The sequence below is a fragment of the Opisthorchis viverrini genome, assembly GCF_000715545.1.
Source record: "Opisthorchis viverrini unplaced genomic scaffold opera_v5_186, whole genome shotgun sequence".
Classification (NCBI taxonomy): Eukaryota; Metazoa; Platyhelminthes; class Trematoda; order Opisthorchiida; family Opisthorchiidae; genus Opisthorchis; species Opisthorchis viverrini.
This window is the reverse complement of record NW_008751844.1, coordinates 1,013,809-1,030,690: the sequence shown is the minus strand read 5'-3', so window position 1 is coordinate 1,030,690 and position 16,882 is coordinate 1,013,809. Positions and strand designations below refer to the sequence as shown.

Below are 16,882 nucleotides of genomic sequence, written 5' to 3'. Positions count from 1 at the left end.
TAAAGTTGACAGAAGCTCGAGGACTGCGCCTATCCGATGGATGCCAAAAAGGGGAAACTGGTCTTGGGCTCTCGAAATGTTGTCAGCAACCGTATGAGTAGTGTGCTTTGTCGATAGAAAGTCAGGTTTTGTTGCCTCTATCGCGAAACACATTTTTTAGTCATTCAAGCCACCACAAGGTTGCCGAAGAAGTACACAGATGAAATGAAGCTTATGATTGACTCGTAATTGATCGATAATTGCAGGAGAAAAGTGGAGCGGAATATTTTTGGTGCGAATATTAATGCGTAGAGCACTCAGACTTTGCTACGAAGTGCCCCAGGGCCAAAGTAAAGGGATGGGGGATGAATCTCTTTTTTACGCCACACCCCAACTGAATGTGTGGAACAAAGGATAGCTGGCGGGATATGCCAGTATCGCAACATATTCTGTGGGCGTAACAGACTACTCAGCTTGGTTTCAAGTAGAATATAAGTTTATCGGACACTTGGGGACTTCATCTACATCATGAGCCCGAACTAGAAGAGCGAATCTTTCGTTGGTTGCAATCAAAATTGTGAACATTTTCTCCTAATGGAAATGATATTTTGCTTTGTTTTGTACGAAAATTTCACACCTGGATGAATTTGCCGAAACAGCATGAAACCATTACGATTGCCCCAGCAGAAACAGCCGAATGTAATGTACGATGGCATGTTCAACTATGAAAACTATTGAGTTACAAATGTAGAAAAGAATCAGACAGGTCATCCGTACGCCATGACCTTGACTGAATTCTTTCGTTACCTGATTCCACAAAACCGACTGGAACCCGGAATCTTGCAGCGCGGCGATACACACTGACCATACTGACTAGATTTCGTCAACGTTCGATGATGAAATCAAGAGCTTGAGTGAGCCTGCTCGTTGTGATGTTTCTTCAGGTTTGTCGCTTCTTAGTCACAAACCTGAACACTGGTCAGGTCGCTAATGTTGAGGAGCACTGCTTGCCTAAGAGGTGTATATTGACCAAATGAGAACATTTGTCGAAACTAATCAAGGCAGTCGGATACGAACTTCTCAAATGGTAATAGGCAAAGGTGTTTGAGTAGAACAGCAACAAATTTTGTAATCATGAATATAAGGATGGCGACTGCAAAATAACAAACTAACAGAGTACGCCTAATTGCATTTTCATTTGTTGTGATTAAGTATCTATGGCACCAGCGTGTGCATTTGTGATAATGGTGACCAGAATTTTCATTACATACGTCTAATTCGTCGTCAGGTCCATTGAGCAATCGTGCTCCTGGCAACATTATGGAATGCAGGTAGCTCGGGCGCACTGCTTGGTTGTTGGTCTGTTCGCCGAGCTCAAAGGTTTCATCAACAATCGAGTTGATATCGTCAGTGCGGTGTTGAGTGGGTGAGTGGGAGAGTTGAGTAACCCACTCAACCCCGCGCTGACGATGTCATCTCGATTGGTGATGAAACGTTTGTAAACGGGCCAGCCCTGTCCTGGTTTAATTAATCTCCGAAGACGGAAGCACTGTACTCGAGTTTCGTTCTTATCCTTGGACGTATCCGGCTATGCAACATGCGGGCATCTTCCCACTATTTTATCAGTGCACACTGGACACAGCGTTCCGTTTGCTGTCTGACTGAATGACAGATATTGGTCGAGGGTTTCGGATGACTGAGTTGGAAGAGAGAAACTATCGCAAAGTTTTAAAGGTATACAAAAACCGGAGACAGTTTTTGGCAAAAAAAATGCGAAGACGCAACTACAACTCTCCGTCGTACTATACCTAATGTGCCCAGGATTGCATACATCGATTCATCGTTCACACGGAAGCGAAAAGTTCTGGTGCAGCTGATCTTTTCTGATTCAAATCATGCATTGCTTAAATGATGCGACTGACCGAGAACGGACCGGATGTATTCCCACCAGTGTTCTACGCTATGAATAGCGTTCGTGACCCAACTGGTCAGCAGTGATACATTGTTCAGGCGCACAGTGGTTGTGCAAGCTATTCTCACGGTCCGAACGAACATAGAATGGCGATCAGGACAACTGCATGGTCAAACACCCCAGCAAATTGTTTACCACGTCCGCAGATGCAAACGGACTATGAACGACAGGCTTCGGAAAGCTTAGTGATTAAGGCACCGACTCAATAACCTGACGATCCGTGGTTCGAATCCAACCCAGGCATCTCGACTGCTCCAGTCTAGACTTGGGCAAACTGACAGTTCCTCACCTGGCGTGGTAGCTGGACAGATAGAGGGGGTTACAACTGAACGTACACCATCATCACCATATTGATAACGAAAAAAGCACAGTCATGAAACGGTATTTTCTTCGAAATTTCGGCTGGACTCATCTTAAGTAATAAAGTAGCGGATAATTTCTACAGTAATATTGCTGGCCTTCTTGACGTCTTCAAACCTTCCCCCGGTTGGTCAGACATTACTGAAAAATATTAGATTTAGAGAGCACAAAGCAAGTCTTCACTCGAACGGATCTAGAATGTGTCGTAGAACATGACTAGGAGTATCTTAAGCGAGAAATTCGGTGGGGATTCAGGTGAGTCTCACGTGAAGACCAACCGATGTCCAAAGGGGTGTATTTCTCAAAGAACTCGACAGAAACATTTCAGTCACAGCTTTCTTCAGTCACCTCAAACAAAGTTCCTCTCATGTGGCGAAAGAAAGAGACTGTTGTATTGGCGTCTAGACTCACGAGGTTTCTGTCAAACGTTCAGCAGCTCACGGCGGGTTTTGCCCTTCTTGGGGTTCATCAGGGTCCCCTAGTTTCCATCAAACTTAAATTCTAGTTAAACCATAATTGTGAAGCTTTAAAAACTACTCCCATTTGTATATCAGTTTGATTTCGATAGCAGACTGAAATGAATCCGGTTGAATGTCTCCCTCATGAGTAGTGTGTTACGTCTCGATATCTCGAATACCAACTGGAAGGTGAGGCAGTCCAGTGCAGGACATTTCTGTTGCAGCGTAACTTCAGAAACGAGAGATTCAGTTAGATGCAGTTGGGGCTCTTATCAAAACCAAATTCGTCTGCAGATACGAGTATTCGTAGAAGAGGATCTGAAGAGTTCGCAGAGTTGTAGGCACCCAACCAGCTGCGTTCTGATGATATGTGCTCAAAAGATTTGCAAGTTAACTGTCAAGCTTGGGGAACAGATCAGTAGTCACGTGACCAATAACCGATGAACCGTAGACAAGTGAAAACCAGCCAAATGATCAAGTCGTATCGAAAGCGGCCGAAACCACTTGTTGGTATCGCATTGCATAAACCAGAAAACAACTCGGTTATAGAAGTATAGTATGGTGAAATCGATTATCCGTTCCCAAGAGAGTTCATTGCTTCTATGCTAACCAGTTTGCTTACAAACAAAGTTTACTTGGTCTACCGTGTACTGTTAGTCACAAGCCGGGCCAAATGGACGTCTTCAGATGGTTGACTGGAGAACTAAAAGTGATACTGAAGGCTGCGATCGGCTACAACTGGGCATTTTGCGATTGTGACTTCTGGTCGTCCTCCTGGATTCATTTACGTGTATGCTCACCTTATACCTCCCCTAAGATACTTCATTCTCCTGAGAGTACATCTGTTTCCAAGGCTAAGACCGGACTTGAACATCTTGCTACCATAAGGTACGAATGTGTGTGGCTCCATCGACAAATACCGAGTGCACGGTGGTACGTTTTCGTTTAAGTGCCGGACTTTTGCTGCGGTGGGGGGGAGGGGAATACCATTATTTCTGAATGGTAGGCAAAAGCGAACCGGTTACTGTGTGGACAACTAAGCCAAATCACTTGTTTTCTTTAGTTTCAATTGCTCCACCACAAGTCTCCAAAGGCAACCGTTTTCACACGGACTCGGAAAACCACCCGTGTTCCGTGCTCAACCCTGTCTTACAACTTTGTGCGATCTATGGAACAAGGTTTTCCATTGGGGCCTACTTTTATCAGATGGATCGCATACTTTCTAAGTGATACTTATCCACATGAGTCTCATGTATGCACCTCGAGATAGCTGACTGTCTTGGCGTCTAACAAACCCAGTTTTCCCGTTACCAACTTCAAAAAGAACGCTGCTGAGTACGCGGGTTTTCAAAATACCGCCTATTTACCAATGTCGTAAAGCGTTTTCCTGGATTCCTGCGGGCAACTTGTGTTCAAGACGATCCATGTACTTGTCTGTAGGCACCTACTCGGTAGAGTTTTGCGTTCAGATGCAATCCGGTTGAAGATCGAAAGCATGTGCATGAAAATGGATGTAGTCATCGCGTTCAATCATTTCGGATGTTGATCAAACTAACCAAAAACACGTCTACCGTATCCGGGTACTGTACACCCGTGTATCTCTGTTGCCCAATCCACCAGCTGGGTAGTAAGGTGTGTGCGGCTTATTTCAAAGGCCTTACCGATTCTGAGTGCCTATACTATAAACTTTCCAAAAATCAATATCAGATGGTCTAGACATTTGAAGTAGAAACGGACGGACGTGTTCCTCGTGAAGTCACCAAATGCTACGTGTAAATCATCATCGCCTAATGTAAACTTTATTTCCAAAAAACGCACACACTGTGTGACCACATAGTGCACAATGTATCTAACTCAGCTCAGACAGTTCGCATAATGTCAGTGTACAGAAACCGTGGTTTTACGTGAGCAATAAATTGTTGCGCTACGGGCCACCCGCTAGTGACGTCTTGACGACAGAGGTTCCGACGACATTGTCCAGTCCTCTCGCCTCAAAACCACTGTTTAGTTAGGTGTATGTGTGGCGATTCAAAGTAACCATCGGCTCTGTTTGCACCTTTGCAACTTTGCCAGTGTGCGTCACGGTGTCTTAGTCGAATGAAGACCGAGTTCCAAAACGCTCACGAGGTGAAAAGGAAGTCAGCAGTGTTAGACTTGCAGAACACAAGTATCTCGGTATAAGAAAGTATACATAAGGTTGTTACTTCTTGTGGCTCATCAGGTGGGCATGGCGTCACTCTTGACATAAAGAAGAGGTATGGCCAAAAAGCATACCATTTAGTTGGATTTCTGAATCGCGACGAAACGAAGGAATGCAGTGTTTTCAACTGCCCCTGTACTCAGTTTCCTTCACGCTGTACTGGATCTCCTCTCATTTGTGTCAATAATTGTCATAGAAAGACTTCTTAGACCTCTGGTCAAGATGTTTTGTGTCTGTTCAAACGTACAGAGGAAAGGCATCTTCGTTGAGTGCCTAGCCTTAATTCAAGGTGTTGTCTTTACTTGAAAAAAAAACAGACAAATTGGTCATCACCATCACCGACGGTGGAAAAATTGGTTGGTTTGCTGTCTTACAACGATGGCGGTTTATTTGAATAAAGCCGTACAATTGGGAAAAAGAGGGAAATGGAATTAGGGCTATCCGTGGTGCTTGCATATCAAACACCTAGTAAGACAGTCTGGGTAGCGTGGGTTAATCACGCTGCTGATCAGCCGCTTGTGGCTAAGTCTTCAAACTGTCTGCCGGGAGATCACGAGTTCGGGACTCCTGACTGAAGTTTCGTGACATACGAACTCTTGAATATCTCCTTTGAGGATGAAACAATTGTGCAATGCTTCTCGGTTTAGTTGCACAGATTTTTTATTTTTACCGGAAGAAATTTCCGGAATCCTCTCACGAAGCCAGCAGGCTGGATAGACACTGAGAGCACAAATGCCGGTGATATCGGTTAGCTGCCATGTTTCTCAGTGTCTCCAGCAAAGCGCGGAGAAATCCTCGTGGCCCCCTCCTGGAAGGCCAACAAGAAATTGGTGCTTCTGACCAATTATCATAGCTCTCATGTGTACAGTTAGGCATCAAGATCGTTGGTATGACTATTGGTATCTGTGATTAAACAGAAGAATAAAATAATCCTCTTTTTTGTCTCGTAAAAATGTTAGACTACCATACTTGGCCCACATCTGACTGAGATGCCATGGCAGCAAGTGTGTGCTTGGCCCACATGTGACTGAGATGCCTTGGCAACAAGTGTGCAAAGATGCAAACTTGTTTAGTCCCTCGATCGATAATACCGTGAAACAGGACTGGCGAAGCGTCAGTCACTAAAATACATCAAAATGATGCACAAAACGTTTTGGGCGCGGTTACTGAGAATTATCGTCGAGATCTCCCTCACCGAGACAGCGCCTTGGGTGAAATTGTTACACCTGTTGTTCAGTTAACTCTGGGAATGATCAGTGATTAGATTCTACATAGACCGTCCAAAGGTCATTCAATTCAGCTTGCGTAAGTAGGCGTGTGATCTAAACTAAACCAAACTAACTCGATTTAATCTAACCGGACCTATTTGGTTTTATAATGGTTCAAACCCCAAAGTAAATCACTATATAGGTACCTGCCTACCGGTTCTTATCGCCCCCAAAATACTTGTGAACAGTTTCGCTGTGGTGTTCCCCGTGTATCGATTAAGCTTTCACAGTGGAGACAAACAAACGAGGGAATAATTCGGAAGGCTCAGCCTCCTGTTCCATTACATAGAACCAAAATTAGACCTTTTGAAGTGCAAAAATCGATACAACTTGGGAGAACATTCACTATCCCTTCAAGTGTGACAATGATAGGGAAAATGCGACGGCAGTGAGAGAAGGGTAGATATTTGGCTGCGATCAGATAAAACCACTGATACGAAGAGTGTATTGATACATACGAAGAGTGTATTTACTTCAAAGCTCAAGACAGCACAGTGGCTAAGACCCGAACTCACTGACGGAATGTCCGTGGTTCAAACCCAACCTCGATTTACCGACTGCTCCCGTCTAGGCTTTGGCAACCTGGCCTATCTCCGTGCTTCATTCAGGCAAGAGGACAGCTAGATACCAAAATGGTAGTACAGCTGAACTATTCTTGTTACCGTTCTTATCTGTTCGATCCTAGTGGCGGCCGAAGTAGTTGCAATTCGACTCACTCTTTCGCATCAAAAGTTTCAGGTGAAACCGGGGGCCTGGGCTGGACCAACACAGGCTCAAGTCAAAGTATCCCCAATAATGACTAGTAATTTTGAATTGAGACTTCGTCCTTCCAACGAAGGACAAGCTATGTTCAAAAGCAGAGAAGTACTGTGTGGCTGTTTCATTCTTATTGTAACTCATCAGTGTTGTCCACCTCAAGCTCGCGACCTTCAGCCAATTACCCAGTTGGAGAATAGTGTGACGAACTCGTATTTAGACAGGAAATATCATCTCTCGTCTATTGGTCACGGGAACCACACCACGTGACCATGTAAGGGATGACTTACCGAGTGATGGCTTTTCAAGTGGATGCTCCACTCATGGTGGATGGGGTAGTCTTGTAATTTCCACGGACAGGAAGACCATCCGTAAGTAACTGTCGGATTTCTGCGACGATTTTGTTGACTGCTCCAATCGACCAGTTGTGTCACAACTTGCACCTCACCCAAGCCCATATGTGCCCTATTCTTGTGTACTTGACATGACCGCATCGAAATCATATAATTGCAACCTGGATGTTCCAAAATTTCAGTAGGCATATTTTCTTTGGATGCCACCTACTCACTTTAAAAATAAGCAGCAGAATACTTAAGCGATTTTCCCACATTACTCTGTGTAATGATTTAGGAGCTTTAAGGAAACTCATCATCCCAGACGCCGATTCGAACTCGAGACTCGTGAAGAACTAATGGCGTGGCACTAGGTAGCTCACTTGAGCCAGCATTGACAGGTAGGCTGCACCAAAATCGATATGGAGACGATATTTTATTCTTAACAGATCGTATTCACTTCAGTAACTTAAACAAACTAAATGAATGATCTTCACCCAATCCTTCTAGCAAACCCTCTGAGTAAAGAAAGGGGCGAATGGCATCTTCGGTTCGTTTTACTATAAGATACTTAGACAGGGGCCCATATGGACTGGGCGCTATTTAAAACTCTCCAGTTTCATTTTTTGTAAAACCGGGCTTGATGGGCAGTTTGTCCGACCTCTCTAGACACTGATTCTCCGACTCTCTTCAGGAGGAAGGAGGTAACTAGTTTTCGGAAAATATATAAACGCAAGCAGAATTGATGAAATTACCAACCTAACTGCACACTACTGAGCTTAGTAAACAGACAGCTGCCAGCTGGTCGACGGACAACGTACAACAAAATTTCTATGGTCGTGTTAGTGATTGCGCGCCTCTAGACATGGTGATTTCAGACAGCGGTCCTGAAGTGCCTGCGGGCTTCTACCCATTGGTTTCTGGTGATAAGTTGTCTTCTTAACGAATTGAACAGTCGTCGTTCTGTGGTGGCGTAATCATTTTGGTGAGTACACATCAAAAGGAGGAAGCACTGGACTCGAGTTTCACCCTTATTCGGGTCCATCAGCAGTACATAACCTTGACCTTGTCGGGGTTTGGATTCCGTGCATCTGACATGTGTGGCTAGCGTGTTAACACTACTCCACCACCGCACACTGAACGCATCGGAACAGGCGACCGTGTTCACGCTTACATGCTGCGATTGGTTTATCCGATGCCTCAAATGACGATGCAGCAACTGTCTTGGTTGTGTCAACCAATGGACCAACTTGTCAGAACTCCACAGTCTGGTGGCCCGATAGACGGCAGAATTCAGTGCAAGATTATAGAATTTCTGAAGGTGATTGGCAACGGTCGAAATGTTGAACAGTAAACGCTGTAGTTCTTATAATGACCCACCCTTAAGGAATAAAACAGTTGGAAGGGTGAAACTCGAGTCCAGTGCTTCCTCCTTTTGATGTGTACTCACCAAAATGATTACGCCACCACAGAACGACGACTGTTCAATTCGTTAAGAAGACAACTTATCACCAGAAACCAATGGGTAGAAGCCCGCAGGCACTTCAGGACCGCTGTCTGAAATCACCATGTCTAGAGGCGCGCAATCACTAACACGACCATAGAAATTTTGTTGTACGTTGTCCGTCGACCAGCTGGCAGCTGTCTGTTTACTAAGCTCAGTAGTGTGCAGTTAGGTTGGTAATTTCATCAATTCTGCTTGCGTTTATATATTTTCCGAAAACTAGTTAACGGACGCAGCGTGATTGGCTATTTGAAGATAAGTCAGTGCGTCGTTTGATTGGTCCCTTCGAGATTTGGTTGACGTCGTGATCTGTCCACCCTGTTTGCCAGACCATCAACTTGGCAACTCCTAGAAACATGAAATTGTTCACATACCATAGTGTCGCTCAATAAATATCAAGAGATACTTTTGTAGGAGATATCTCTTGGAGCATGTCTATAAACTTTGTGGGTCGCGAAGAACATATAAAAAGGTGATATGAGAGGGCGTGAACGTTTCTCTTGTGGTGTTAACACTCCCTCCTCAACTTTGAACTTCGAAATCATGTAGTTTTTGGTTGATTTTCAATCAAGATTCGCCATCCCAATCATTATCCCATCAATCATAAAGTCTAACCAAAAGATCGAGGAGCATGTCTGTCCAGGGTACCGCCAGTTACTATAGTAGGATTCTGGTTAGGCTCGCAAAAGACTTCCATGCCGACAAGTTTGTCATTCGTACACTTTTCGGGAGCATATCACCAAACAAAAAACTATTAACACTAGCCAACCGATTGAAAAAAAGTAATTCCAGACCAAAAGGGATAGTTGTAGAATATCATAAACGAGAGCTTCAGTCGAGTCTCTCGTGAAAATCAAACTGATTTGCAAATGAGTGTATTTCTCGAAAACAGTCCAATTTGGGTTCAAGTAGAAGTTAAGGTTGACGGAAACTCGAGGACTGCGCCTACCTGATAAGGCTCAAGAAGGGTGAAACCAGTCGAAGAGTTTCAGCAACCTTATGAGTAGTTTCTTTTGTGAAAAAAATATACTGCGATATCTCGAATGTCGTGTCAACTGAATCAGGAGGCGGACTGTGTGTAGCACATTCAGTTGTAGAATATCATAAACAAGAGATTCAGTTGAGTCTCTCGTGAAAACCAAATTGACTTGAAAATGAGTGTGTCTCGAAAAAAGACAGCTATTTTTGGTTGTTTTTACTCCAACACGTGACACAATGTGTGTAAAACTTAGAATTAGGAGAAACGTGAAAATCAGGCATAGTTTCATATCAAAGTTATCTAGTGAACACACACGATTCAGATAGTCTTCATAGGTTAACAACAAAGTGGGAATTTTGTCTGTCCGATTCACCAAGTCTCCCGATACACATGTAGGGTTATTTTTAATCAGACGACCACAGAAAACAGCATGCGCTTGTCAGTCAACCATGTGATCAGGAGAGCGAAAAATTCGCATCGGTGCTGATTCGACCAAGGTTTGACAAAACCTAACAGTCTTGGGAGGTTTAATTCTCCATACAATGCAATTTGGCGAGGACCTATGGGATCGGGATTTAATTAAACCTAGTGGGCAAGTTTGTCTACGCGAGAACATGTTGTCTAAGGTTTGCTAAACTAATCCAAGCAACTCGGGGAAAATTCATGAGTTGCTACGGCGAATTTTTCTAGTTTTAAAAAAGAGTGGTGGGGAAGTTGTCCATCCTGACTCAGGTGTCACCGTAGGACCAACTATCAGGAAGGTCAGATTCCTGAAAGAACCCCCGGAACCTAATGAAACCGTAAAACTCAACCAAAATCTCAACAGGAAAGACAACAAGCATCCAGGCCAATCAAGCATGCAATCAGTTCATCAAAAGCTTATGAGTGTTCAGGCATGGCAGAGATGCACGACCGAATGTGATCAGCGTTCAGGCATTTTATAGAATTACGGCTGATATGTGATCAGCGTTCAGGCATTTTATAGAAGTACGATTGACGTTGATGGGTGTTCACTAAACAATCTGGATGAATGCCAACAAGTGCCCTTCAAATATCGTGCGGCCGTTGTAAGTTGAACATTCTCATACACTCGCTGTTGCACCAGAGTTGTTTCGTTTCTTGTCGGTGAGTTCTTTTTCTAGCATTGGGCACTGAAGCAGGAACAGCAGTCAGATATAACACCACCCATTTAACTTGTTGACATCTGTGATCGTTCAGCTGTAGCGCCCTTTCGGTGCCCAGCTGCCATGCCGCAGGAAGGAGGTACGAGGGCTGTGATACTGCCAGGTAGTCCAAGCCTAGACAGGGGAAGTCGAGAGACAGGGTTCGAACCACGGACTTTCCGGTCAGTAGATTCGCGCTCTAACCAGTTGGGCCACCTCACCCCTGACATCTATGAATCCCCTCGTCACTGCCAAGAACAACAAATTGGTTGCCATAGTGTGTTCAGCGCTCTGCACCGTATAAAGATGTACCTTAGCAATAGCAACTGTTACTCGATTGGACACTTTGTCTATTAGCTTTACATGGATGATGAAGGCCAGACCCGACACGTTCATGTTGACGTGAACAGAACGCTTTTATTTTAGCTCTGCCAACTAGGCTGCCATTCTGTCTAAAGTTTTCAACAAGTTTCAACATCTGATTCGCTTCAGTTTGGGATCGATAAGTTAATTTTTATCCCACTTGTCAACTGTCTTTGTCTTTAACAATAGCAGTTGCGTGCATGCTTTTTATATTTTTGAAAGTACAGCGATTAAAACGTACCTTTCAGGTGGATAGTCGGCCTATTTGATCATAACTACTTCCCTGATGTTTAATTTCTGACTCAATAATCGTGATGCTAACGCGCCTAACAACGGAAAATTGCAGACAACGGTCAGGAGTAATTTCTCTGGAGGAGTTGTAAACTTAAACCAGCACAGAATCGTGTAACTTTCCGATAAGCACACCTTTGGTGACGTCTGCTCATTCACATTGCCTAGAGAAACTCCTGCAGGACACTTAAAATTAATTCATCCTGATGTTAGTCTGAGACCCGACTGTTTGGTCTCAGATACGAAAGTTTTGTGAACAGTAGCTCAATTGATATTGTGCAAAGAGATTTCTGAAATTCTTCTGGGATGGAATACACTACTCTTGGACAACCAACGGCAGATTTCGCCGCTCTTGATGTTTATCAGATAGGAGCAGTTCCTCAGTTTCTTTGACCTCCACGTTCTACTTGTACCCAAATTGAACGATAAACCTTCCAGAAAGCGAGACTGGTCGTGGGCTGTCGAACACTTGTGCACAACGTCAAGACACTGTACCGTGATGTCTCAATTACCGTATTCACTGAATAATGAGACACTCTTCATGCGGTACAACAACACAAACAAGAGATTCAGATAGGATCCAGTCGTGTCTCCGGTTAAAACCAAATTAGTATGCGAATCAGCGCATTTCGTCATTTTCCGTGAGTTGTAGAAAAAGCACAGGGCAGTTGTATTTAGGTGAGTCGGCACGTCTTCACGTGTGCTGAAAATTCCGCTTTTTACCCTCTTAGTATCACAACACTGCCTACCCGTGTAACGGTGGATACTACTGGTATGTGGTAGTATGTGGTTTTCTCGTAAATCCGCTTCGCGTCTCTTGAAAAGTGAGATCTTTTACGGAATTTGTGAAGTCTCTCTGTATTATTTGCTTGCATTTGAGTAACAGTCAATGAATCTCCAGGAAAGTTCATGAAGACGCGTTCAAGGAGAAGATGGGTATTCATTTTTGCACACAAGATGCATATGAGAGTTTTGTTCCCCTGTTCCAATAGTCTGTAACTGTTCAGTTCGTGTCTCTCCGATGAACGACTCCGCAGCAAAGACCCTCTTCCTTTCACCAGCAACTCGCTGCTCTAATTCAATTGCAATTTAGCCCTATTCGTCTTACCTCTTTACGCAGGTAACCGTATTGGCCTGATGCAGTTGCATCTGGGTAAGACTTTCTACATCGCCTACTTTGTTCTGCCCATCTCGGCTTCGTGCAATCCTTTCTTCTGTTGTTTGACTTTCCGTATCTGACGATTCCCATCATGGCAGTAAAGTCGGAGAAAAGTTTTATTCAGGTTGGTACTGCTCACAATATGCGTGACTGTCCACAAGTGATCCAACCCATTGGTGATATTTCCCTTCTACAGACTAAGGCGAAAGTTGGATACAAATTAGAGTAATCCTCTTAGAGAACCATAAGTTTTGTATATTAACTAGTCTATCAGAAGCTTTACATATGCAACCTCCTCTGCGATGCTGTGAACAGCTCGGTTGTCATCAAAGGGTGACAGACCAGTGATATGACTAAAGTACCCTTACTTTCGGTGTAGCATCACGCATTTATCAGTCGAACAGCCCGCCTCACGTGATGGCTGAAATTTCAACTCAATTTATCAATGGAAGGTCCTTGATTCTTGGAAGGAATGACCTGGCTGTCAACGGGTCCTCTTATATTATAAGCTACATGCGTACAACGGGGGTCCACTTCGAGGAATTCTGGATTGTCTGCCTAAAAGTGCGTGCTTTTTAGGGGGGCGACAAGTTTGAGGAATTTCTGACACATATACTACTCATTTGAAGCAACCCAGCTCTGTAGGCTAGAAAGTTGTTCCCCTATAGAGAGAGAGATAATAGTGTTTTATTCTACAGAATCTACAGTAAAGAAGCATCTGTCCCCTTCCCAAGTCGGACCTAAGTGAGGATTGTAAAACAAAACAGGTTTGCGAGTAAGGTACATTCCACAACAATTTAATCTCATTACAAGGGCAAAATAGTTTACTTTACACCCACGACGAAGCTCGCTGTTGAATATATCGACCGATTTTCGTCACTCATAAAATAGGTGTGACCTTGAGCAACTGCATACAACACCTCCCCTGAGGGTATTGAAAAGAACTGCATATAATATGTATGTATGTGCGTCCGTTAATTATATGTTCTACCACACATGTGGATGATGAACACTACTCAGAGAGAAGAACACACTAACCAACGTACTATAATTCTGCGTTCATTCAGTACTCCTGGACTTTTCTCTTTTGGATTTAACCGAGCGCTTTTTAATTTTGACTTTGTAACCCTTCACATGGCTGGCCTCACACAGCTTCAAATTAGTATTTGGGAGTTCCTTCACTTTTTCTGGACATAAATCTCTCCACCTTCTTCCATTTATTTTGTGAAAATGAAGTCACTGACAGTGTACAATTCTCTCTTGTCTGTGTTCTTTAAAGCGAAGCTGTTGGACATTTTGCGGTGATTTGCACGCAGTTACCGTTCCATACTAACTGACATCTTCCCTCACATAGACCATTTGTTGGCAAACGATTTGGAACCGTCGGACGAAACATTCACACTGCTCTATTGGGTAGGTTTCGCCTCCTCTTGCATTTGCGCTTATATAACTTATCTGGAAGTATCTAGTTCTTCCAAGCTGAATGGTTAGCGGAAATCTCCTTCTTGCGTCGCCTGTTGGTCCGTTTTGAAGCTGCTCTGCGTTGTGCCCCGACTTGGTTGTGTTGGATTGGTCCGCTGTAGCCCTCCCCCTTTTTGGACTTGATTAGCTTTCTGGGTATATTTTAGTGTGTGCAGGTCCCACGACTCTCCCACGACTCCTAATTAAGCAGCCGGAATATGAATTTTCGCCTAAACGCCTCCAATAAAGTCATCAGGACCTGCTCTATCCCCCGGAGACTTGATAACTCTGCGTGCTCTATCGCTAAGGAACATTAGAATATCGAACAATACCAGTCAGCCCATTAAGCCAAAACTGAATGAGAGCTGGATGAGTAGAAAAGTGTTCAAGCTCATAAACGTCACGTTTGCTCATTGTTGTGATACCATAGACAACCGTACTCACCCTCTTGAATCCTCGCAAACTCTACAGACCACAGCTGTTGGACCATGAGTTTGTTCAAACAAATTCTAAATACACCAACCGCAGTGATGCTATTGGCCAGAAAAATGTCCTTGGTTTTTGAAGGCCAGCTCAAACAGAGCGGTCATGTGTTTCTGTCTGGTAGATTGAACAGATACTTGTCCGCCCATAATGTGGTTTTTCCTGATTGAGGACACACAGAAGCAGATGGACTAGGGCGTTTTCTTCAGTGTATCTATTTAACGAACTTCCGGGAAGACGGCGTGTTCAACTGGACAAATCTCCGCAATCAAGGCGCAACACGTCATATGAGGGAACTCCTTTCTGCGTTGTGAGGACGCCAGTGCTGTCAGATGCCTTGAACTGAGTTAGGGCGCTCAGTTTCACCTCTTTTTCATAAACAAAACCTGATGATGGTCGTTGATCAAGTTAACGATGTCGTGGGTGATGGTGACGATGATGCTGATGAAGATGACCGTGAAAATGTGTATGACGGTGATAATGGTGAAGATGAGGAAGGGAACGACGATCGCTTTAGTTATGATGATGGTGGTGCAGGCGGAATGCAGAAATGCGCCGAATTCCTGGAATAATAGTGTGTACTACGGGAGAAGCATGCCATCAGTGTCTGATTTAATGTCAAGCCCCGGTTCCTGCATCTGATTGACGTTTGGTACGGAAATTCTTGAACCGCTTTGCAATGCTTACCATTCACAGGACGCCTGGGAAAATTCAAGAAGACGCTTGAGGATGACCTCTGTGCAAACGAGAGTTCCTCTTTCGTGTCTAATAGCTTGGGACGGATTAGTTCGTATTGGTCAATAAACATCTCCATACTGAGGAAAGTTCTTCATTTCATTGATAGATAGTTCGGGGTGTTCGATCGTGTCTGATCGGGTGGTCGTTGATCGTTCCACCGAACTCAACCACCGATGTTGACGATAGTGGTGACGAGGATGACAGCGCCGTTTATGAGACCAGCTCACTGCGATATCATGAGACCATGCAATCCGTGGCATCCTCATCTTCATTCTGGATTTCTAGCCGGGACTCTGCGTACCTTCTTTTTTCGCAATTCCTCCATCATCCGTTTTCCCAGTGGATTTGTGCATACACGCGCAATTGCGTACGACGCATGCAGCCTTCGGTGATACTGTCTTCCTGAGGATATGTGTGACCGACACCAAATCACTCACCTCGTCATTTGGGTGCCGGTGCCAATTAGTTGGACGATCCAAAGTACACTGCACATCAGTTTGCTCCCCCTGATGTGAAACAACAGACTATCTGAGCTGTATCCGATAGCACGCTGAGTTAGTAGTCTCTGTTGGCACACGACCGCATTTGCTGAAAAGAATCCTTTCTATAAGCTGCAGTTGGAGAACAGTCAGGTATTTCATTCCTATGAAAGGAATTAAGCCTTCCGTAACCGTTCCCGACAACAGGAGTCAAACAACCCTACAGTCGACTGCAGTTCCAAATTTAAAAGTTCAAGATTTTCATGAATAAGCTGGCAAAGATTACGCGTTTTTCTGGAGGTGTTAGGCTTTCTCGACAGCAAACTGCCAGCTTCAAATAACAGGGTAACAATCAGCTGCTAAAGACGTAACATTCTGTTCGAAACACGGGAAGTTTTTGGTTCTTTGCTCTGAGTACCGACAGAATCCTTGTAATGTGACTCGAAACGTGAATAACTTGGCCGCCATGTGGTTCCCCATCTTGTCAGCCCATGGGGATGACTGTTTAACACATTCAGGCCAAGAATATGGGCTAAAATACAAAGGACGAAGTTCGGGTCAGCTTGCTGCCGTTATTTTGTGGCAGGCTACTTCAGTTTTAGAAAGTCAACAGTTCTAGTGTGTTGTGGAATTAGATAATAACAGGGCAATCAGGACAAACGGAGAGGTCGTAAGATATACCAGGAACGGCTCCAATACCACCTGGATGGCAAGGAGAACATTCGACGTTTTATTGAAACTGCTGATATTAGAATCGGTCGTACAAACTGAAACCCCGTCAGTAAATTGGTCTTTTGCAGTCGGAATGGGTGTCGACTGGAACTAGAGCTAGATACGATCATAGACCAATCAGCGTTCTCTCACCAACAAAACTGGAAATAGTGTTTTTAAGTAGTTATCGTCATCTCATAAAGTACAGCTTTACTTTCATGAAGGA

At 44.1% G+C, this 16,882-nt stretch overlaps 1 protein-coding gene across 1 annotated transcript; it reads left to right on the top strand.

The window, feature by feature from the left end:
* Window positions 1-2,523: 2,523 nt before the first annotated feature.
* T265_07824 (hypothetical protein) lies at window positions 2,524-15,300 on the top strand (the record flags this gene model as incomplete). The annotated part of the gene is made up of 2 exons (XM_009173453.1): window positions 2,524-2,566; window positions 15,089-15,300. The coding sequence occupies 2 exons, from the start codon at window positions 2,524-2,526 to the stop codon at window positions 15,298-15,300; spliced, it is 255 nt and encodes an 84-aa protein (XP_009171717.1).
* Between the last annotated feature and the right edge of the window lie 1,582 nt (window positions 15,301-16,882).